The sequence below is a fragment of the Halichoerus grypus genome, chromosome 13, assembly GCF_964656455.1.
Source record: "Halichoerus grypus chromosome 13, mHalGry1.hap1.1, whole genome shotgun sequence".
Classification (NCBI taxonomy): domain Eukaryota; kingdom Metazoa; phylum Chordata; class Mammalia; order Carnivora; family Phocidae; genus Halichoerus; species Halichoerus grypus.
Window position 1 is genome coordinate 24618200 of NC_135724.1, and position 25350 is coordinate 24643549.

At 38.4% G+C, this 25350-nt stretch overlaps 1 protein-coding gene across 2 annotated transcripts in view; it reads left to right on the forward strand.

Annotated features, from left to right (window-relative positions):
* The window catches only part of DYM (dymeclin), a 340668-nt gene that overhangs the window by 112146 nt on the left and 203172 nt on the right, over positions 1–25350 (forward strand). For both annotated transcript variants that reach the window (XM_036078200.2, XM_036078201.2), the window contains exons 9-11: positions 18009–18191; positions 22063–22241; positions 24064–24189. In XM_036078200.2, the coding sequence (XP_035934093.1) occupies positions 18009–18191; positions 22063–22241; positions 24064–24189 (488 nt within the window). The remainder of the gene's footprint in view (positions 1–18008; positions 18192–22062; positions 22242–24063; positions 24190–25350) is intronic.

Sequence of the window (25350 nt, forward strand, 5' to 3'; positions counted from 1 at the left end):
AGTAATTCATGCATTGTTGAGAAAACCATTAGAGCTATTAACAGTGCTTTTTTAGCCTAGTTATAATAGCTGAGGCAAATGAGTACACAACCTTAAGGATGTAGGAGGTTGTCAGAAGCCACTTGGCACACACTCAGGTTTTATGTTTTATCTTATAAATGAATGCACGTTTAAGTTATACTTCAGTGAGCACATCCATGTTTGTTTCATTTCTATTAAGATGCAGTTCTATGCCAGTTCATTGACTTAATTAACTTCCTTGAAATCTTTGTGTAAAATTAATAGTCAGGAAAGAATACCATGTCTGTTTTCTGACCTTGCTTATTCCTAGCACATCATGGACCATCTCCAAGAGCTCATGCATCCCAGTTGGAGAAGTAGCACATGTGATTGGAGCCTCATGGCATTTCTTACCACACTGGATTTTCCTTTCTGCCCTGAGTGGTGTGATACTTTGCAAAAAGTCCGAAACCTGGATTTAACCCTGCTAGTTGTGTGACCTGGGGGTGGTTGTGGAGGGTGTTAAACCTCTACTTTCTGGTAGCTTTTGTGATCAGCAGTTTTATTTTGTTGTGTTTATGTCTCTGCTGTTCTCTTTACTCATGAAATTCCTGTCACTCATACATTGGACCTTCTCATTCTGTTCTTCGAATCTCTTTCTCTTAGAATGCTGTTTCTTTGCATTCGGGTAATAGTGGATTTATCTTTTAGTTCACTAATTTTCCTACTGTATTTGATCTTCTGTGAGATCCTTTCATTGAAGCTTTCTAATGTTTGAGTTATAACATTAGGTACATACAATAAAGTACAAAATCTTAAATGTACAACTTCATGCAGATTTAAGTGAGAGGTTGAGTAAAGTGAGGCCTGGTATGATGGAAGTTGTTCTGTCAAGAATCATTTAGGTGGGGTGGTGTTCGGGAAGCTAATTAGGGTGGGTTGAGGGGAGCATGAGAGTCAGAGCATAGGCAGATAAATAAGGCAGCAGCTGGAAGGGGACATGGATTCTAGAGAAGTTTTTTGTTGTTGTTTTTGGCTGGGAAATGGCACAACGTGTTTGTATACTGTGATAGAAATGATTCATTTCAATTCTGCAGGTATTATTAAATGCCTCCTTTTCATAGAGGTTACATTCTATCAGGAGATGGAGAAATTGATACTCCCACCGATAGGACAAGGGTTATTTCATTCCTTTTATAACAGGAGTGAAGGTAGAGTATGTACATGTCGATGCAGATGGGTTTGTAGATCTTAAGGTGGAAGGACAGGGGAGTTCTCTGGTTCCATGGGAGTGAGCTGAGCGTGGAGATTGGGGATTATTGGAGGTGGTAAAGAGAGAGCTGTAGGGGAGTAAATTCCCCTAGGGGACTGGAGAAATGTAGTAGGATTGCTGGGCTGAACTTAGGGTTCACTGGAAATTTGTGGTGATGAACTTAGAGCAATGGGAATGGTTGTGTGTTGCTCTTCAGCTATGTAGATCTGCTCTGGGACATGGAGTCGGTGGAAAGTTGGGTTTCATCAAGGTTGGTATTTTGCTAGGTGAATTTGATGGAGGAGGAGAGGAGTGGGGGAGTTGGGAAGGAGAATACAGGGGTCCAGGGGAGCGATCCTGGTGCCATCCATAGAATCTTAGCTGGGTGAGGACGGAAGCAAGGACATGGGGGTGGTGATGGACATTGAAAAGGTGATAGACACGATAAGGTCAAAAGTTGTGTGAGTCTGGTGCTAGAGGAGATGACCTGGAAAGCTGGGAGGTGGTAGCCCGGGAGTGGAATGCATGGAATCAGAGTTGTACTAGTGGTGCAGTTATTGGTAAAGAGAACACGTGGCAGGGTACGGCCATGGGAATGGCTAGTTGAGGTCGGAGAGAGGAAGTGAATAAGCAGATCAGGGCCTTAGAGGCATATTACTGGGTGGCTTGACTGAGAGTAGGTTGAAATTTTAAAAATGAGGACCGGAGTAGTGTTGAGGGAGAGACAGGGAGCCATGTGCTCAAGTTACTAGAAAATGAGCAGAAGGGACAGTGATGTCTGTAGATGACTGTAGCAGGGCTTGATGGGATGTTGAAAGGTCACTGGAATGTCTGGAGAGAGGTAGTTGAGAGTAGTAATGAAGAGTCCTCTCTGTGGTGCATGGGTTGTAGAGAGAGAAAAAGCAAGTTACCACTTGATAAGTCTTCTGAGAAAGAACTGTCCTCAGCTGTGTGATGCAGCTTCAGATCTCTTGGCTGATCCAGGTAAACAGGGATGTAGGGCATAATAGAGTTAGTCCTGATGGTCGCTTAGGGGAAGGTAAGTAATCAGTTCTAATTATAGCTTTGGACAGTTTGTCCTAGTGAGGCTTTTGGCCTCATGGCCCAGGAGGAAGGTGACTCTGAGCTCTGTGAGCCTCCCTTATATCCTGCTGGCTGGTTGCATCCCGGGGGGGAGAGTGTCTTGTTGGTGGTCTTGTGGTCTTACCAGTTATGCATCACTGTCTTCTGGAGGGCCAACCAGAGAATCCACAACCTCTTAATTGATCATTCTGAAGCTAATTTAACAAATTTGTAACTTAAAAAGCTTAAAGTGCATCATTTAAGACCATGACCAATTCGAAACAAAAGGGGTAGTGCAGGAATTCCAAACACCTGCTGTGCGTGGGTCTGCGTGTGCAGGCGTGTGCCAGAGGAGCCCTGTGGCGCAGACACGCAGTGCATAGCAGCCCGGCTTTGATAGGCTACTTAGGGTTTCCGTAAGCTCTAGTAATTCTTTTTTCTAGTTTATAAAAACCAAATACAGTATCCCATGACTGATTTAGTACGTTAATAATAGGTCAGTATCAATCATAGGTAAACCTGAAAATGAATCTTATATAATGGTCATGCTTTTGTGTGAACATCAGAAAGTACTTGAATTCTTGGCCTGCTTGAGGCCCTTCAGAATGGGGCAGTGGAGTGAGCATTCCTGGAGAAGCACTGTCCTGCGGGGCCCTGGCAGCCCGTCCTCCTTCCAGCCTTACCTCACTCCACGCCTTCAGCTGAAGCTCTGGGTACACAGAAGGGTCGTGCCTGACCAGCTTTGTGTGATACCATTCTGTGCACTGAAATGCCTTCCTCCTCTCCACCTGCATAGCTCTGTCACTCACCTGCACACCCCAGGTCACAGGCAGCTGCTTTGGGAAGCTCTCCTGGAAATGCCCTAGCAGAACTAGATCTTTTTTCCCATGCAACTGTTTAACACTCTCCGTACATCGTTTTACAACAATACTCCTATCTCCTCTCTTAGGGTGGTGGGCCCCCTGAATGTAGTGCCAACAGTGTATTCGTTTTGAAGAATCTGAGCCTGCTTGCCAAAGAGATAATTTAGGACATGTTTATTCACCATAAGAAAGGGGCAAAATGCCCAAGAGAGATGGTTCCTTAGGGGGAAGTCAAGAAAATGCAGATGCATTACCAAGATGGACAGAAGGTAGGAGAACCAAAAAGACAATCCATGCAAACACAACAAAAAAATACAGGGTTCTGTGGATGAGGTTGAAAAGTAGAGAAGTCTGTCTAGATAATTTGGGGCCAGACTCATTTATGAACCACAGAATGCTGTTCCTTGCAGCAAATCGATTGAATTTAGGCCTGTTCTATCCCAGGTGCTGAAGATCTGATCTATGGTTAGGTTTAAATTTGTAATTCACAACTAAGGCCGGGGCTGGCTTTAGTGTTTTGGAGCCAGAGAGACGTGAGGGTAGTGGGTGAGAGTTTTATCTGCCTTAGACTCAGAGCAAATGGGTGCAGATCTGCTTGGCTTTATTACTTGAGTAAGGAACTTAGCTTTGAGTTTAATTCATCTGTAAAATTGGGCGAATTAATGATAATGCTTGGTGAGGTTTTAATGTGATTAGTATAGGTCATCATTAAATGGCAGAAGCTGCTCTTTTTCTTCCTCCTTAGTTTCCTTCTCTTCTCTCATGCCCCCTCCCCTCAACAGTCTCTGGAGTATGGTGGTCTTTAAACATTATTGATCATCCATCCCATCAGTATAACCTCTTATAGCAGCCCCCTGATTTAAGTGAATTGATTTATAAATTATATAATGCATTGTTATACTAATGTATCATGTACATTGTAAGACATCTACAAATTGATGTTTTCTGAAAAATATAATTCAATACAAATTTTAAATATTTAAAATTGTGTTTAACAATATAGAAAATTTTTTTTTTTAAAAGATTTTATTTATTTGTTTGACAGAGAGAGACACAGTGAGAGAGGAAACAGAAGCAGGGGGAGAGGGAGAAGCAGGCTTCCCACGGAGCAGGGAGCCTGATGCGGGGCTCGATCCCAGGACTCTGGGATCATGACCTGAGCCAAAGGTAGACGCTTAACAACTGAGCCACCCAGGTGCCCCGAAAATCTTTTTGATATTACAGAAATTACTAATAATCATCTGGATGAATATTTAAAAGTCTTGCTAATCACGATGGCTTCATAATGTCATCATTTAATATCGAAAAGAACAGTAGATATTTATAGCCATGTTCACTGTTAATAATGGTGGATATAGGGTGCCTGGGTGGCTCAGATGGTTAAGCGTCTGCCTTTGGCTCAGGTCATGATCCCAGAGTCCTGGGATCGAGTCCCGCATCGGGCTCCCTGCTCTGCGGGAAGCCTGCTTCTCCCTCTGCCTCTCTCTCTCTCTCTTATGAATAAATAAAATCTTTAAAAAAAAATAATGGTGGATATAACTGTATTTCAGAGTCATTTTTTTTCAGAGATCTGATGAGTATTGTCTTTGTTTTTATTTTACAAAATGCCTCCAAAAGGGCCCACACAGGTAGTAGAAGATTTGGCTCTGTTGTCTTTTGTGGTGTTGTTTGTTTATAACTTGAATGTTTACTATGTATTCTTTCTATCTGTGATTTCTTTGCCAGAAAGTTTAAAACAGTTCTATGCCTCCATTATTTTTAAAATAGATGTTTATGAGAGTCAGTTTAGTTAAGCCTAGATAATTAAGCCTACTAACCCACGAAATGTGTCTTTATGCTGCAAGAGAAGGAAGGAGTGAGTTGCCTATGTCACCCCTGTTGCGAGCAGGACCCCCGTTTCTGTTCACAGTTCCTGGGTTACTGGTATGATAGACACGTGACTTCCTGACGGATGGGTTGAGTGTGGGTACCAGTGCCAGTCTGGATAATGCATGCTGCTAAAGCTTAGTGTCTTCATATTTCTTAGATAAAACACAGGGTTCTACTATTGTTTTTCCCTCACTCACTTGCAGACTACTAGTGTTAGTGTGTGTATTAACTGCATGTTGAATTATATCAAATGCCTTGGGGATGTTTTTTCAATTTCATGAGTACTTTCAGACCATTTGATCTACAGTGTTCACTCTTGGTTGCATATCCCAGATTTACCACTTGTAACTTTCATTTTGCCAATCACTTATATCTTGGGAACTTTTTGGATTCATGAATTTGGAATCCTCTTTTTCAAATATTTATGGATGGCTGTCCTCTCATTTTAAAGATTCTAGTTTCCCAGTGCCTTCCAAGTTCACATCCTGCTCTTTGATGGTAGGATGTCTTTAAGGCATTTAAAATTCATTTTAAAGTTGAAATGATCAGTTTTGAGAAGAAATTCTTTCCATCTTTCCTTGAATGTCGTTTTCAACCAGGAATTGGTAGTTAGAGATTCTTGGTTTATAATTCCCAGAAAAGTAACACCTGGAGACCTACATGGAAAAAATGGCAACTCCTGAAGGTAGGAATAAATCTATACTGTATACTATAAATCTCTACTGCATCCTACATGTGCAGTCATTTGATTTATATTTACTCCTTCACCAGTGGAAGTTGAATGCTAACATAGGCAGTCAGTCTAAGATTTTACTGGGTAGAAACTTATTTGTAGATTACAAATTGATTCTCTTTGGTTACTGATACTGTTTAAGTTTATTCTCTGTGTTTTTGAGTATTAATCCTAGTGTTAATCAAGGTAGTTTCTGATAAAATCTTATACATGATTCACACTTCAATCTTGAATTTTATTTGGAGAAGGTAAAGAATTTCATGTGATTATTTTTACGTAAAAAGTAAATTTCGTCTGCAAAAGTGAAAAATTAAAAATTACTCATTGTTTTCTTATTTAATATAAAAATTGTACTAGGTCCTGGGGTGTACAAAGGAATTGAACCACAATGAAGAATGGAAGCCCCACATCTCAGGGAACCCACAGTCTAGCAACAAAACAGCCAGTAAGCCAGGAGTATGCAGTAATATGGCCATGTGCAAGAGACCAGAGAGGTCTATAGTAACAGTGAAAATTCTAGACATAATAAGGCCCTATGATTTTCACAGGGGTGACCTATTACATGGTTGGATCGCCTCAGCTGAAGGAGAAGTGAATGGGTGTATTTGGTTAAAGCCTGTTGAAAGGTACTTCTGTTACTCTTCTGTCATTAACACACACCTGCATTTTACGTTTGTTGGAAATGCCTCATCACCAACATATGGAAGGGTGGCCAGGATGCTGGCCGAAGCATCATGGGCAGATGTTGTGGGGACAGGGCATTTTTAGTTTGAAGAGGGGGACTCTTGTGGAGGTGTACCTGCCAAAAGCTTAGAGATGTGATGTGTATCTCCCCAACTTCAACCACATCCATGCAACCACTATGATTTTGTGTTATGTGAGTACAACTTGAATTTTCATTCACTTATTTCACTTTATTTATTTATTTTTTCCAGGCTGCTTTTTTTTTTAAGATTGATTGATTGATTGATTGATTGATTGATTTGACAAAGAGAGACACAGCGAGAGCAGGAACACAAGCAGGGGAAGTGGGAGTGGGAGAAGCCGGCTTCCCGCGGAGCAGGGAGCCCGATGCGGGGCTCGATCCCAGGACCCTGGGATCATGACCTGAGCCGAAGGCAGACGCTTAACGACTGAGCCACCCAGGCACCTCCACTTACTTCACTTTAAAATAGTTCATTTTTTCAAAACCTTAAGTATATTTTTACTCTATCCTTATACCAGCTGGTAAGGTCTTTGAAAATTGAGATAGATGAAAATTGAGATTGATGAAAATTGAGATTATTTATATTTCTAATACACATAACTATTGAACATTTCTTTTTAAACGCCAGACTTAACCATCCCTGTGGTCATCAGTGCATTTTTGGGGAAACACTGCTTTAGGGGCAAACTGATTGAATGAAGTTACTGGGAACTAGATAGGGTCCTGTTCTGGAAGGGAGAGCTCTTGGTCCTCTGAGCTCACAGGGCCCCTTTCTCATTTCATGGGTCAGTTAATTTGCCTAATGTCTTTGCATGAGATAGGATTTTTCTCTGAGGATACTAGATTTCATTTTGTTTTTCTTTATGCTTTATGTGTCTGATGCATCTTAGGATCTCATAAATGTGTATTTTAGGGATGTGTGATTGTGGAGTTTCACTGAGATAGATGAATTCTATTACCTTTCATTGTTTTTCCTTTCAAAAACAGGTATCTTCATAAATACTGAATTATTTCAGTGGACTTTTTTTCAGTTTTTCTTTGACAGTTCTATTTCCTTATAGGAATAAAACTTTAAAGATTTTATTTATTTATTTGAGAAGGGTGGGGAGAGTCAGAGGGAGAGAGAGGATCTTAAGCAGACTCTGTGCTGAGTGCAGAGCCCAACGCAGGACTTGATCTCATGATCCTGAGATCATGACATGAGCCGAAATCAAGAGTCAGATGCTCAGCTGACTGAGTCACCCAAGAGCCCCAGGAATAAAACTTTTTTTTTTTTAAAGTTCCATATAGCTTATATAATGCATCACAGATTTTGACAGACTTCAGACTACAAAGGTGGATAAAATGTTTTACTGTCCTATCAGTTTTTAAAACATTTTCCTCTGTTCCTTTACGGTGTATTTATTTTTTTCTCTTTTTTGAGATGGTCAAAGCATTCCTTTTGGGAGACAGGTTGGGGGTAGTAATATCATGTTGTTTTGTGTTAAGAAAATTGAATTTGACTCAGAATTGTTTTAGGAACTAGCAGTCATCAGATATTTTAAGAGGGCTTTGAATGTAAACACATGTAAAAAAAAAAAAAAAAAAGTGAAACTATTAGTGACCTTCCCCCCTCTCTCCCAGTACTGTAGTATGACCAGCTGTAGTTCAGGGTTGTGTATATTGTTGTTTTATGTTCATTTTAAAAATGAAAAAAATAATTGTTGCCAGGGATCATGTTTTTTTTTTTATTACAGTTTTTTTCCAACATGTAGTACATCATTAGTCTCAGATGTAGTGTTCAATAATTTAGCAGTTGCGTATAACACTCAGTGCTCATCATGATCATGTTTTCTTAACATAAAGTTTGTTACGTAGAAAAAGGAGTCACTTGAGGACTATCCCTCCCCCCTTTTTTAAGGAGAAGCAGGGAGAGAGGAGGGAAGAGGGAGAGGGAGAGAATCTTTTTTTTTTTTTTAAGATTTTATTTATTTATTTGACAGAGCGTGAGAGAGCACAAGCAGGGGGAGAAGCAGGCTCCCCGCCAAGCGGGGAGCCCAATGCGGGGCTCGATCCCAAGACCCTGGGATCATGACCTGAGCCGAAGGCAGACGCCTAATGACTGAGCCACCCAGGCGCCCTGAGAGAGAGAATCTTAAGCAGCCTCCATGCCCAGTGTAGAGCCTGGTGCAGGTCTCAGTCTCACAACCCTGAGATCATGACCTGAGTCGAAATCAAGAGTGAGACGCTTAACCGACCGAGCCACCCAGGCACCCTGTCCTATATAGTTTTGATGCTTGTCATGTACATTGCTTAGTTTGTCCTTTATAAAGATAGTACCCACTTACAGTCCCACCACTAGTGTCTAAAATTACCTGTCCCATCAGCATTAAAGTACTATAATTTAAAATATAGGATTAAAGCTGATTTTGGCAGTATTTAGAACTTTAAAAATAGCAAGGTTTTCCTTTAAATAGCAAATATAAAATTGTATTTATACACTTTTAAAAGTATCAAATATAAAAATCTGTGTTATTTATACATTTTTAAAATATCCTTTGGTAAGTAACTGAAATAAGAAAGTGAAACCAAGAAGAGAAGTAAAGGAACAAAAGAAGTCAGATCCCTGTAAGGATATAAAACATGAAAAAGATGTATCTCTTTTCCATCAAGCAGTTCACAGGAGGTCTTGGCTTATGTGACATGTGTAAGTGTAATGGAAGTCAGTAGTGCGGTGAGTGATGGGGAGAGATGTAACCAATGTGCTGGGAGAGCAGAGCAGAGAGAAGTTATTTTTGCTTTATGTGTTAGAGCAGACAGATGTGTTTTGGACCTTGAAAGATTTTCCAAGCTAGAAAGGAAGTAGAAGAAGAAATGAAAGAAAATTAAAAAATGGGAGGAAGTGGAATAGCATCTTGGGTTGAGTAGTAAACTCCTAAGAAGTCTATAATAATCTATTTACTGATAGATTTCTGGACTATTTTTTTTCTTCAAGGATCATGCGGACATTTAGATAACATTCTTTTTGACTCCCACAGATGCATTGCAGTTTGTTTGCTTGTTTCTGTTTCATGTTCATTTCTCCTTTGGACTGCGAGCTCCATGCCTAGAGCATCAGTGTCATCGGGTTCATCAGTGTCCAGTCCCATTTCTTGCACTTTGCCCAGTCTGTAGCAGGCCTTTACTAAATGGGGAATTGAATGCATGTAAGTGCATAGGCAGTCAGGACAGAGTTGAGACAGCGAGTTTCCTGCATGGTTGGTATGTGACCCTTAATAGAAATCAACTTCAAAGAAGTTTAGTGATCATCAGACAAGTATTTTTTTTCCATGCGAATGTGTCTAACTGGTGATGGAACTGTTCTGTGTTTTGACTCTATCAGTGTCCATATCCTGGTTGTGATACTGTGCTATAGTTTCATAAGACGTTACCATTAGAGAACAATGGATAATGGCTACACAGGAGCCCTTGTGCTGTTTTTTTTTTTTACAAGAGCATGTGAATCTACACTTACCTGTAAAAGATTTTAAAAATTATGTACAAAGAACTTTTTAAAAAAATGATGGTTCATTAAAATCAAAATGTCTCTAACCAAGCAATAATATTCTGGTTATAACATAATTATGTTAGGATATTGGTTTGGCTTTTCATAGAGGTCAGATACCAGGGGCTTGAACAAGGTAGAAGGTTTACATTTCTGTCACATAAAAATCTCAGCTGGCCCAGGGGTGTAAGCAGGTTTGCTTCCTGAGGTCATCCAGGGACCAGAGTTCCTTCTGTCTTGTTTTGCCATCCCCTTGGGTGGTGTCCTCATGGACAAAGTTGAATCTGTCTGCCTCCCATAAGCCTTGGTTCCAGCCCAGGGGAAGGATGAGGATATGAAGAGAAAATAATTTCTTTCTGAGGATATGACCTAAAACTGCATATGCTACTCCCAGTCATATCCCATTGGCTGAAATTTAGTCAAATGACCATAGGGTGCTGCAAGAAAGACCAGGAAGAAATGTAGTCCTGCCCAGCTCAATCCCAGGGCATTTTGTTAATAAAAGAAAAAAGGGGAGCATGGTATTAGGATCAAGGAGCTGGCTTTGCCCCAGTGTTTGCCCTGGAATGTCTGTTCAGTTTCTTTATGGGTAACACTGTCTTTTCCTACTGTTTTACTACATATAACATAGGTAAAGCACAGGTGTTTGAAGAGTTAGATATATTTGTTAGACCATTATGGGTTTTTTTTTTTTTTAAGATTTTATTTATTTGAGAGAGAGAGAGCAAGCATGAGTTGGGGGAGAGGCAGAGGGAGAAGTAGACTCCCCGCTGAGCAGGGAGCCTGATTCTGGGCTCAATCTCAGGACCCCAAGATCATGACCTGAACAGAAGGCAGACGCTTAACTGACTGAGCCATCCAGGTGCTCCTGTTAGACCATTATGGAAATTAAAAATTAAAATTGGATTGTGGTTGTTTGCTTGTCTCCCCTTTTTGCTGTTAACTTCCTCAGAGGCCAAGTGTGATTTTCTTTATTCTTTGTACTTTTGGTAACGGGCATAGAGCCTCACCCTAATAGGTACTTACCGCGTACTTATTGACTGATTATAGTCTTTTACCTGTATTGATCGAAATGTCTCCAGCAGAACTTTCATACATATTTCTCACAGCTGACCTGCTTTCTCCTTAATACTTTCCTGATATCTGATTTGTTAATTACAGGCCCAAATGTATGACTGTGACCCTTTTAGCATGTTTTTATAACCACAGATGATATAGTATCACTATTTTTTTTGGTATAGTTTCAGTTGAATAATTAATGTTATGTATTTGTTAGATAGAAGAAATCAATTTAGTTTGGCAAGCAGCATGTTTAGTAACATAAAAAAACAGTAATTTACCTTAATTTCATTGTCTTAATAAAATAATGTTTAATCTTGAGTTCAACACTTTTTCAGTTGAGAGGTTTTTTCCCTTAATTATTTTGTTGATGTTTTGGTTTGTCATACTTTGTATTTTCCTCACATTTTTATTGTTAAGGATAAATAATTTTGAGTCATTGCTTTTAAAAAATTGAATCAGCAACACCAGATTTGTTCTTTTAATTTCAGTACTTTTTACTTTTAGTTAGATCAATTTTATTTTAAGAGTTTATTTGGAAGACCTGAGGGATACAATTAAAAAACTTGGGAGACCATCCTTAATTTGCTTTTTTAGAACAGAAGGAAATATACTGTAACTTTCCCTTATTTTTCTGGTGGAGAGAAATTTTGTTTGCCAACAGGAAAATGCAATTCCACTAAGATTCTTGGGTCATAGATCAGAGGCTTGGATCAACAAAAAGAAACGAACTTTTGGAAGAATTCTGGTCCAACATTATGGGCCAGTTTAAACTACAATGTAGGCAATGGCAGGCTGCCTCCTTTCTCCCTATAAGGAAAGGCAGCATAGCAGTAATATTTACCAGGGAAGTGGAGGAGGCTGTGTGTGGTGGGGGCCAGCTGGGCTGTGCTAGCTTCTCAATAAAGAGTTAGTTTGACATTATATGCAGCTTCTCAGCCAGCTTGGGGAAACCTGAAGCCGGGGGTGAGGGGGGGTGCCCTCAGAATTTTGTGAAATTTGTCCAGTGGCAGTCAGCTCTTATTTCTCCTAGTCATGAAGATGCACAGCTCTGAAGAGAATCCAAAAAACAAACAAGCAAAAAAACCACTTATCTTTTACCTTGGAGCGCACTTTGTGATTATTTTTCTTGCAGATTGAACTTCCTAATTGTGTTTTTCTTTGCTTGCGATCCTGGAACACACAGGTGGTGGATGTAGGGGTACACAGTCACGGAGCATACTCTGAGTGGAAGGAAGTGACTGGAAAGTTTTTATAATGTTAAGATAAACAACAAATCAGTCCCAAAGCAAATAATACTTGGCGACTGGTTGTACTTTCTTAAATGATTGGAGTTTCTTAAGAAATGTTTCAAGTTTTTCAACTCTATCATGAACACTGTTTTGAATAAATTTAAATTTGTGATGTGTAATCAATTAGTAGTTGATAATTTTTATTCAAATATCCAAATTTTCCTAATGAAAAGTAGGGAACACAGTAATTAACAGAAATTTTTCTTCTGTCTTTCTCAATCATCTTAAAATCTTTCCTACATTAAAAAAAAAAAATCCTTCAGCTAACTTCTCTTGCTGGGCCTCAGGTTTGCTTGTGCCTACACTGGAGGTTTATACCGAATATGCTCTGCACTTTGAGCTTCCCTGTATACACTTTTAGGGACCTCCAAAACTTGGGCAGGAAGGCTATTTATCCTCCCCCGCCCCCTAATAACAGCTTCTTCAGAGTAAATATTAAAGTCATTCCAGTGACTCACGGAAAAAGTTTGGGATTTGCAGGACCACAGTCATGTAAGAAATGATAAATTGTTGGGGCTCCTGGGTGGTTCAGTCGTTAAGCGTCTGCCTTCGGCTCAGGTCATGATCCCAGGGTCCTGGGATCGAGCACCGCATCGGGCTCCCTGCTCGGCGGGGAGTCTGCTTCTCCTTCTCCCTCTGCCTTTCCCCTCTGCTGCTCTCTCTCTCTCTGTCAAATAAATAAAATCTTAAAAAAAAAAGATAAATTGTTAGGTATCCATATGGTAGTTTTGTATGGTGTGTTCAATAGAAAATGTAAAATATTAGAAATGAACAAATGTTCACTCTGAACTGTTGATGGCATCAAGAAGAAATTAAAAGTATCTGCTTATGTTAGTTGAGGAAAAATAACATTTCTCAGTTTTGCTTATTTTGCCATCTATTTAAAATTTCTTTACGAAAGCATTTAATTTCCTTAACAAAGGTGTTCTTTACAAATGCCATCTGCCCATGTAATAAGTAATAAAAAAAAACTAGACGAGTACAAAGACTAAAATATCACGCCCATTACCACCACCCCAGGTCTACTCAGTGTTCACGCATTGGCGTTTATCCCTCCAAAATTGTCAGAAGGTGCTTTTTAAAAATAACAGTCCTATCGCAAGCGTGTACTGCATCACATTTTCTGGGGTTGGTGACCAGGAGTTTTCTTCCTTCCCTCACTTCTTTTGTTAATGTTTCTAACTGAAAGTTGTGCTTGAACACGTCCATGTTGTGGGAGAGTCAGCTGAATAAACACGGAACGAAGTAAGAGACTCCTCAGGTCCCCTTCACTCTTGCCCACGATCAGAGCTAACTGCAGTCAGCAGTGCACCCTACCAGGCACATGTGGCTGCCCTTACCTGCAGACGGATGTATCGTTACAGTTTTTAAAAAACAAGTGGGGCGTATTATTTGGGTGCATATATACTGTTCTGTGATTTGCATTTTCACCTAATGATATATTGATGAAGTTTTTCCATGTTCTACATAATCATTTACCCATGGAGTCTGTATTGTTCTGTTTAATTTTATTGTTTTACATTTATTTTTAAAGAACTAAATGGTTATATTCTTCTTACAAAAATATTATACAAATAAAGCAAAAGTGTTTCTTGAATTACATGCTTGAGATAATTTCTGTTACCAATATGGTGTACACTTCGTCCTTCCTGTTTTTTTTTTAATTTTTAATTTTAATTCCAGTATGGTTAACAGACAGTGTCCTATTAGTTTTGGGTGTGCAGTATAATGATTAAGCAATCCTGTACATGGCTCAGTGCTCATCACAACAAGTGCAGTCCTGAATCCCCCTCACCTATTGCACCCATCCCCCACCCATCTCCTCTCTGGCCACCATCAGTTTTGTTCTCTGTAGTTAAGAGTCTGTTTTTTGGAGTCCTTCCTGTTTTTTGTTTTTGTTTTTAATATTTACACACACACACACACACACACGTGGTTTTGGTGGGTAATTTTTAAATTATTACCTCAGTTTTCCTGCAGCTTGCCTTTTTTTTTTTTTTTTTTTTACTTAGCAGTATATCTTAGAGATCTTTCCTTGTTAATACATGGATATCTTAACTCATACTGTATTCCATAGTATAGATAAACCACAGCTTATTATAAACATTTACTGTTGGTTAACATCTACATTGTTTCTGTTACCTGACATTTATAAACAATATTAAATACATGCTTCTTTGTGTGCCTGTTCAAGTGTTCTCTAGTATAAGAAAAAAGAATTGCTGGGTTGATGGGGTGTGCATTTTTAATTTCAATGAGAACTGCCAAATATCCTTCAAAAATCTGGTACCACCTTATTTCTCACTGTTGGTGATTTTCTGTATACCATTACCAATCTATGTGTTATAAATCTTTAAAAAAATTTTTGTCTTCTTGGATGATCTTATTATCACATTAATTTCTCTTTATTGCTTTGAATTTTTAGTTCCCACTTTTATTTCGGATTGTTGGCTTTCTTTACTGATTTACAGGAGGTCTCTTTTTAAAATAAATATCTTTTTCTGTTTTGTATGTTGCAGATACTTCTTTTCTCTTACTTGTTTAGGATGTATTTAATCACATCTAAGTACTTAATATTTTAACTAGTCAAATTACTGTTCTTTTTAGCTTCTTGAATTTTGTTTTTTATATAAGAAAAAGGCTTTCTCAACTCAAGGTTTAAACACATACTTTTATAATTAAATACTGGGGAAATGACTAAATTCTCTTGTCCCAGAGGCATTTCTAGAATTTTGTTTTTTTCTCACTGATTTGGAATACTACCTGTATTATAAGGTTAATTCTCAAATATATGTGGTTCTGTTTCTGAACTTGAACTCATTTCTGGTCCATCAAACTAATTTGTCTACTGCCAATATCACACTTTTAAATGACTTCACCTTTATAAAAGTCTTGCTGTTTAATCAGGAACATTCCTCCCCAGGTTAGTCCTTCTTAAAAACTGTTTCTGGGGTGCCTGGGTGGCTCAGTCGTTGGGTGTCTACCTTCGGCTTGGGTCATGATCCCAGGGTCCTGGGATCAAGCCCCACATCGTGCTCCCTGCTCAGCGGGAGGCCTGCTTCTCCCTCTCCGACTCCCCCTGCTTGTGTTCCCTCTCTTGCTGTCTCTCTCTCTCTGTCAAATAAATAAATAAAATCTTAAAAAAAAAAAAAACTGTTTCCTATGTATTTTTATATCCAGCAATACTTTATTTGTTCTGTATTACAAAATATTGCATAAATTCCTCTTGGCATTTTGATAGTGGTTGTATTGCATTTTAGATTAACTGAGGGGCAGTTTGGCAGTATTGCCTCTTTTTTTTTTTTTTTAAGATTTATTTATTTATTTTAGAGCATGAGCGGGAGGGGCAGAGGGAGAGGGAGAGAGAATCTCAAGCTGACTCCATGCTGAACATAGAGCCCAACATGGGACTCAGTCTCATGACCCTGAGATTGTGACCTGGGCTAAAACAGTCAGTCACTCAACTGACTGCGCCACCCAGGTCCCCTTGTGGTATTGCCTTTTTGTCCAGAAATATGTTGTATCTATATATTAATTCAGATCTTATATGGCCTTCAGTCTCAAAGTCTGTGGTTATCTGCCTGAAGGTCTTACATACTTCTTTTGTGTTGATTCTTAAAGAGTTTATTGGGTTTGTTGCTATAGTGATTGGACTTTGTAGTTATTTATTGCTTGTGTGTAGGTGGGTTTTTGACTTTTTTTATGTTGATTTTTTAGTCGTAGAACTGTACCAAAACCTATTAGTTCTAATAGTATATGTTGATTCTCTTGATGTCCTAGGGAAGCTCTGTCTGATAAAAATGTGAGCCTAGATGCAAACCACATATGTAATTTATAATTTTCTAGTAGTTGTATTAAAAAAGTAAAAAGAAACAGCTGAAGTTTATTTTAACAATACTCTTTAATGTAATATGTCAAAAATACTATAATATCAACATGAAATCAATATTAAAAAAGTGCAAAATTTTTACTTTTGTATTAAGTCTTCAGAATTCAGTATTTTATACTTACAGCAAAATGCATTTAGGGCTAACCACATTTCAGGTGCCCAGTTCCCAGAGTGGCTGGTGGCTAGTGGCTACTCTATTGGACAGTGCACAATCAGGTTGCTTGCAAATAATGAAAAATTTTTCCTTTTTTGGGGGGTGGGGAGAAGGTCTGTTTTTTTCCCCCTTGCCTTAACGCTTTTGCTTGGAGCACCAGTAGTATGATGGTGATGTTGGTGATATTGATGGGAGTTCTTCCAGTGTGTGACCACTGTGGATTTCTGATTAGAAAGGTTTTAGAATTGAAAGAGGTTACTTTACTTTTCTAGCTTGTAAGAATTCTTAATAGGTTTTAAGTTTAATTTTAAAAGTTGGCTAGATCATCTTTCCCTCTATCTTTTTAAACTGACTAGAAATACAGGCATACCTCATTTTACTGTGTTTTGTTTGATTGTGCTTTGCACGTACTGCCTTTTTTTTTTTTTTTTAAAGGTTTGTGACAACCCTGCATCGAGCAAGCCTATTGGCCCCATTTTTCTAACCACATTTGCTCACTTTGTATCTCTATGTCACATTTTGGTAATACTCACAATATTTCAAATTTCTTCATTAATATTTGTCATGGTGATCTGTGATCAGTTATTACAACTAGCAGAAAGCTCAGATGATGGTTAGCATTTTTTAACAATGAAGTATTTTTTAATTAACGTATGTACATTGGTTTTTTAGACATAATGCTATTTTTCACACTTAATACACTACAATATAGTGTAAACATAACTCTTATATGCAGTGGGAAACCAAAAAACTCATTTGATTTACTTTATCACAATACTATTCGCTTTATTGCAGTGGTCTGGAACCAAACCTGCAATATCTCTGAGGTATGCCTGTAAATCAATACATTTCTAGAACGATGAACAGTTCTTGCATTTCAGAGACAAAACTTTCATGATCGTGATGCATTTGTTCTTTTAACAAATTTTTCTGTGAGATTTCATCTGCTTTTGTTTGAGTCTATCTAAAAATCTCTTTGCATTTCTCCCTCTTGTTTTAAATGCAGTCGTTACTCAGTTTCTGTATCAGGGAGATTTTTCAGGCTTTGTCAAATGAGTTGTGTAAATATGCCTCTTGTTTTGTACTTTGGAGCTATTTATATAATATGGGAATTGTTTGTACTGGGAGGGCTCGGTAGACTTACTTATAAAACATCTGGACTTGATTTGCTAGCTCTTTGACTCCATTTCCCACTCTTCTAAGGTAATTTGTCCATTCAGATTTTTGTCTTTGGCCAATTTTGGCATTTTGTATCTTCCTAGATATTTTAGTATTTTGCTTATGTTTTCAGATATATTGGTATAAAATTGTACATGAAATGTTGTTATAATTATGTAGATGTTTTGATATATTAAAAAAATCTAGAAAGATGTAGGAAACTTAATAGTGGTTATCTATGGGAAGTAGAAGTGGAATTATGGGAGTAGGGAGTGGTAGTCTTAAAAAATTTTATATCCTTTGGCAATATGAGAATTTTCAAATAATGAACTTGTTTTACTTTAATAATTGAAAAGAGTGTTATTAAAAAGTATAGAATATCGTACAGAAGTATGTATATCCATCTTAATAGTCCCAGCACATCTTAACTGTGTGTTTTCTTCTCAAGCTGGCCTCTGGACTGTCTTCACGCTGGGTGGCGTGGGCAGCAAAGCAGCTGCCTCTCCAGAACTTGCTTCCCCTCTGGCCAACCAGAGTCTCCTGCTTCTGCTCGTGCTGGCCAACCTGACCGACGCTGCAGATGCTCCAAACCCCTACAGACAGGCCATTATGTCCTTTAAGAATACACAAGGTTTGTGGTACTTCGTTCATGCCCTCCCTGCCTCCCTCCCTGCCTCCCTCTCTCCCTGCCTTTTCCACGCTTACCGTGGAGCCCAACACGGGGCTCGAACTCACAACCTTGAGATCAAGACCTGAGCTGAAATCAAGAGTCAGATGCTCAACCAATTGAGCCGCCCAGGCGCCCCTGAATATCTTTCTAATGAGGAAAGAGGGTATTGCTTATCCATATTGTTTATTGTTTTATAGTTGTGGAAATGACTCTCAATTGTATATTTTCATATTGGTTAAAGATGAGGAAAACTTAGACTCCTCTGTATTCACAGGAAGGTCAGATGAATCTTAGATGAGAGCTGTGGTTCTTTATATCCATTTAAATTTACATTTTTATCTAGAGATAACAAAGCCAGCTTAAGTTTGCTTAATTTAGATCGGCCTGTCCTACCTATTAGGGATAGGAACTAACCAGAAAACTCCAAATGATAGGTGGTTGGAAGTTTTTCATTTAAAGTCTGTATTCCAGTTAGAGTTTTATAGAACTAAAAATTAGAACTCAGCAAACTTTTTCTGCAAAGGGACAGATGGCTTTGTGGGGTCATGTGTTGTCTGTCACCACCTCTTACCTGTGCTATCCTGGTGCAAAAGCAGGCATAGATAATAAGGACATGAGCATTGCTGGTTTCCACTAAAACTTATTTCCAAAACAAGTGATGGGCTTGTCTGTGGGCTCTAACTTGCCCTGAAGTAGAGCTTGAGTAGTTAGTTCCATGTTGAAAGAATAATCTCTAATCAAAAGATTACACCCCATTAAAAAAAAAAAAAAAAAGGGATTATACTCTGTAGGCCAAATTAATACAGTAGCTAGATTTTCAAGATTTATGGAATACCAGTATACTTAAGATGGGTAAGAAGTGAAGTTATTGGATAGGAACATTCTTAAGGCTTCTGATACGTGTTGCCATGTTCCTTTCCAGAGTTCTTATGCATGTTTTTTAATAGTGCATGAGTGCACTATAGTGCATGCACAATAGTGCATGAGCCAGTTGGGGGTACCTTTGCCAACTCTGGTATTATTATTTGTAGGGGAAAACAATAATAGGGAGTCTCTAACAATTTCATAGATAAAAAGTGAAAACTCACGTATCTGAGAGTACTTTCCTATTCCCATTACTATTCCATTGTGGCTTACTGGTTAAGAAAGCAAGTTTTGGAGTCAAGCAGACCTAAGTTTACACCACACTTCTATCACTTCAGAGCTGTGAGGCCTCCTACAGTTTGCTTAACATCAGGCCTCACTGGCTTTGTCTATAAAATGGGGATAACATCACCTAATAGGATTTGTATAAGTACCACGCAAGGTAAGGTTTTAAAATGATTAGCTCACATTTTACAACACAGCCCGATGTTCTGTATATGGTATTTATTGTCACTTTTGATGCTCAGGCCAGATGTTACTATGTAGGGTTGAACCGTTTTGGGATAGCCATCTTTTTTGTGGATTGTTGGGTGCAATGATTCTGAACATTGACTTTAGGGTTAGACTGCCTTGGGTTCATATCCCAGTTTTTATTCTTTAAAGACCAGTGTTTTTATCTGTAAAGCAGGGGTTATAATCCCTACCTCACAGGGTTCTTATAAAAATTAAGTGGGTTTTTATCATAGTACAGAGTCACTATTTTATTGCTATAATTTTAAGAAGCAGTATAATGTAGTGATGCCAACAGAGGCTGATCTTTGTTTTACTTGGGGCTGATCTTGGCAAACTTAATCTCTCCAAGCCTTTATTTCATCCTTTGTGAAACTGATCAAAATGATGACATGATCATTGTATGCATTAAAATAAGGGCTAGTACATGTAAAGCTATCAGTATAATAACTAGTTCATAGGACTTCTTAGCTAGTAATATTTAAATGTTATGGATACGCACAACATTTGCAGCCGTGTATAATACAGCTGGGTGAACAGGTTACTTCGCTTCCAGAATCTTCTTCCACTGAGTGTTGTGTAGATGCTGTAGTCCTTTTCGCACTCACAGATTACATGCAATGCTTCCTTTCACCATCCTTTGCAAAAATAAGTTAGTCACATAAAACAATTATTTTTAGAACTGTCAAAAATACAGTGTTAGGATTGAAAAAATAACCTGTATTTTATTATTTTGGTGTTTTTTTTTTTTTTAAAGATTTTATTTATTTATTTGACAGAGAGACAGCGAGAGAGGGAAAACAAGCAGGGGGGGAGTGGGAGAGGGAGAAGCAGGCTCCCCTCTGAGCAGGGAGCCCGATGTAGGGCTCGATCCCAGGACCCTGGGATCATGACCTGAGCCGAAGGCAGACACCCAACGACTGAGCCACCCAGGCGCCCCAATTTAACCTATATTTTAAATGTAGGAGGAAAAGTGAGGGCACTTTGCAGTAAAATTGAAGCCTTTTTAAGGTAATTCTCACAAATGTACAGTTTAGAAGAATCCGAGAGGTTATGGGACTGTGCAATCAGATTGTGTTGACACACATTTCTTTTTCATGAGTAAAGCTTTTGGACATGCTAAAGCAGTGCTTTTAAAATTTTTATTTTTTGCTAGTGGTTCTGTTTTTTTTTTTTTTTTAATCTTGGTTCTTTTTAAGATATTAAAGGTACTAAAATATCAACTCATTGTGCTGTCATGTTCCGGTGTCTTATCTGATAAGATTATACTTTTCTCCAAGTCTGTTGACCTGTCTTTCCCTCCCTTTTGGCTTGCTAACTTTGCTGACTTCAGTGTCTAAGCAAGTCCAGTTAATTGGTAGGAAAGGGCACTGTCCGTTTTGCAGTATCAGGAGTGTTCCCACATGGGCTTCATCATGCTAGTGACTCTGTTTTTAAAAAAGGTTTACCAAGAAATTATATACATTTTCCGGTAGTTGTTTGAAATTTGATGTATCCTACTGTGGAAGCTAATGCTGAACATACTGATGCTGATAATACTTTAAAACTAGCTACGGGCGCCTGGCTGGCTCAGTCAGTGGAGTGTGCAACTCTTGATCTCTCAGGGTCGTGAGTTCGAGCCCCACGTTGAGGGTAGAGTTTACTTACTAAATAAATAATAAAAATAAGAATTAAAAAAATAAAACTAGCTAACTGCTATGATGTTATCCTAGCTATTTTCTTCATAAATGGATTAGTGACATTGGTGAATGAGCCATAGTTATTCATTTGAAAAAAATTAACTCAGCTTGAAGTCGTTTTTTCTTTTTAACCCTTACAAGAGGATTTTCTGTTTTATGTAGAAACTTTTGTATTCTTTGTCTCAATATTTTTTATTTAGGATTGGTGGTCATTTATTTTGGTAACAGAACATGTAAGATGTCATGTTTATATCTGTTAGAGCGCTTTTGGCCTGGGCCCGTAGTTCTGTTTATATAAGCTCCTGTGTTCTTAAAACCAGCTTAATTCAGCTATATAAATGCAAAAATCATAATAAAGTTGAAGTATGTGACTTAGTTTAGTTGCTTTTTTAATATTTGGCTTTTTAAAGATAAAAAGTTACTCTCAAGTGGTATTTGCACATAGATTTATAATCATTGGAAAGCCTTGGTTTAGATAGTACAGAGAAATAAACTGTCCCAGCTTTTTTTTTTTGGCAAGAACATTTCAGTTCTACTGTCTCGGCAAATTTCAGTTACATAGTTGTGTGATCAACTCTAGTCACCATGTTTTACATTAGTTTAGTTCTTTAAGTAAAATTTAAAATATAAATTGAAATTTTGAACCAGAAATGTAGTGACATACAAAGTTAATGGGAATTGAATTGTACACATTAACAGTGTTCTTATTATTTACAGAAGGCCCGGTCCAGAAAATACTGACATAATATTTTAAAAATTTTGTGGTTTGTGTGTTCCAGATAGCAGTCCTTTCCCCTCATCAATTCCACACACTTTCCAGATTAACTTCAACAGTTTGTACACAGCTCTGTGTGAACAGCAGACATCTGACCAAGCAACTCTCCTCTTGTACACGTTGCTCCATCAGAATAGTAATGTTAGAACATACATGTTGGCTCGCACAGATATGGAAAATCTTGTAAGTATCACACTACACAGTTCATGCTTTTAGTATGGTTTAATCTTTTGAAGAGCCGTTTCTTTTCTCAGGAGGGGTAAGTACGTTTGGCTGGTTGCAAAGGTGATGCTTGAGAGATTGACGGGGAGCTGCCACGAGGCACAGACAGGGGTGTGAGGTTTGCAGTGTGGGAGACCGCGCACGTGTTGATGTTGCCGCAGAGCAGAGAGCACAGCAGCAGGACCAGCTTCCCTGTCCTGCGGGTCTTTCCCTGCCCAGGATCCAGCCTGATGGAGTCCTTCAAGAAGCACCGCCCGCCATTCTCAAGATATTTATACCCTCGGGGTTCTTTTCAGATGCTAAGTGTCCACCCATCGAGTTCCTGTAGCCTATAGTCCCAGTCGCGGCAAGTTCCTGACGAACACGGCTAAGCGCAGTTTCCCACGCGTCCCATCCCTTCGGCAGGCTTAGGCTTGAGGTCTGCCTGAACTCAATTCTGGGAGTGTTAGAGTTATTTTAGGCTACCTGTGCCAGACAGCAACTTACATGCGCACTGTCCTTTATTATGTGAGTGAAAAACTCCCGTAGGAAATCACGGATTTCCATTTATGACTAATGTGTAAACAAAAATGTTTCTATGAGTGGAAAAGTAACCTTACCTCACCAAGGTGTTAATATTATAATTGAAATACACACTATAGAGATACCTGTGGGTTATTTATACATTAATAGAATTGTGAACATCCCTGAAATAGGCAGCAGCTTGCTGGTGGCAATAGGAACGTTCCCTCTGTACCAGTTTTTACAGGTTGACAGCAGGATTCACCAGCATTTGGTGGCCATTTTGTCAGTGTTAAAGGTAAAATATTGAGTTAACATGGAATGTTAGAATTCATTTGAAGAGTACGTTCTATGTCAAAGTGACCCTAAGGACAAAAAACATGATGCACGAACCTGTCTGCACACAGCTATATGTGGAAAACATTGGTTATTTTAAATAGTAAAATTGGATGTAACAGTGTACTGCTCATGTGAGTAAAAACTTGGAGATGGCTTATTTACTGAGGGGTGAGTAAGAATAAGCAGAAACAATTCTGAGCATGATGTATCCTAGGGGAAATGATGGCAGTAAGCAGAAAGCCTATGACACCACCTGTTCTAGAAAGTTCCATGGTTAAGGATGTTGGTACATAAGAATATGCAGGGAACAATCATCTGTATGTGATGACATACACCAGTAAAAATTTAAAAGGTTTTGTTTTGGGTTTTTTTTGGAGTGGGGTGGAGGGTTATATGCTTATTTTTGTTTTTAATTTCTCATATAGATTATTTTGATAATGTCTCAACTGATGTCCTTATCTGTCTTTTTGCCTTTATTCTATAATATTGAGACTACGATTAGAAAATGTGTTATTGGTAGGAAATTTACTGTGCTGATCTGATTTTGATTTTGTTAATAATTTTATTCTACAATCTTTCCTCTTAAGGTAATGTTTGACACATTAGTGTTTGTAAGAATACCTTCTTGTGTATAAATTCCTGCTAGGCTGGAGGCAGACCTGCTTCTACTCAGTGTCACATGTTGGCCTAAATGGTCTCTGCAGACCCATTCTTTACGTGGTGGCAGACCTTCATACAGGGTGATTGTTTTCTCTGCTGGTATCTGAGCTATACATGGGGAAAGTACCTTCAGGCATATGCTGGTTTGTGTGGTTTTCTTTTTCCTTTAAAGAAACCTATAACTATGAAATTAAAACAGAGTGCATAATAAAAGCATAAAGATTGAAAACATTGATCTTATAATAAAGTAATTGAAATGTAAATTAAAATTTCTATTTGATAGGTTTTACCAATTCTTGAGATTCTGTATCATGTCGAAGAAAGAAATTCACACCATGTGTATATGGCCCTTATAATATTATTGATCCTTACAGAAGACGATGGCTTTAATAGATCCATTCACGAAGTGGTAAGTTACCATTACTTTGCTTAGAGTCTCAGAGTTACAGAATAGTCAGGTCCCTCTGCAAGATTTACTGCAGCCTTAGCATTTCTTCCTTCTTTTCCTTCTGGTAGAACACAAGAACCTGACTTAGAAAATGGTGTGTCTGTCTTCTGACTTAAGTGCTTTTTTTCTGAATGACTATTAATCACTGTTAAAAACTGTCAAAATGTTTTCTTCAGTAATTGAGGCAAATGTTTTTGCTGCCACTGAGTTCATTTTTCCTCTCTGTTTCATTTCCCCTTTTTAGTTGTGGCAGAAATTGTCCAACAAGTTTGCCTATTGTATACAGAGTAAGTGAAGGAATAGGGAATAAAGAGAAGAAGCCTGAGAAATTGTTTTATGTTTTTGAAAACGATGTAACATAATTTAACTCTTTCAATTTTAGTCTTGTGGGTGAGTTCCAACCCCACGCTGATTTTTATCTTCCTCTTTGTATTTTCTTTATGTCAAAGTAACACATGTATGTAGTTTTGTTTCTGGGTGTTTTTAAAGATTTTATATTTAAGTAATCTCTACACCCAATGTGGGGCTCAAACTTACAACCCTGAGATCAGGAGTCACATGCTCCACTGACTGAGCCAGCCAGGCGCCCCAACACATGTACACATTGTTTTAAAACTTTTATAGAAGTACTAGGTTTTAATGCACCACAGTACATCCCATGTCTATCCTGCACCTGATTCCCACTCCCCAAAGACCAATGCTCTTAACTCTGTCCATGTTTCTAAATAACATGCTTGTTTTGTTATTTCTTGATTTTCCAGATTTAGATATTAACTGTTCTCTTCCTGAAATGGAAAATAAGTCATAATTAACTCTCCTTCCTGCACATCAATTCCTGTTTCCTTGGGTTCCCAGCCCCCTTTCCACACGTAGACTTTTCCCCTCCTTCCATTTTATTACCATTTTCAGCTTGAGAACTCAGCTTTTTCATGATTATGATTAACTAGTATTCTTAGCTCAGCTATGTAATGTATGATAATTGCACTTCCTTTCTTGTTCGTGTTTTGGTTTTTCTGTAGCACACGATTGCCCAGTTTTTTTATTCATGTACCAGTCACTAATTCAGCTCCCATACTTCAACAGAACTGAGAATTCCCTCTAAATATATTAAAATACATTGCA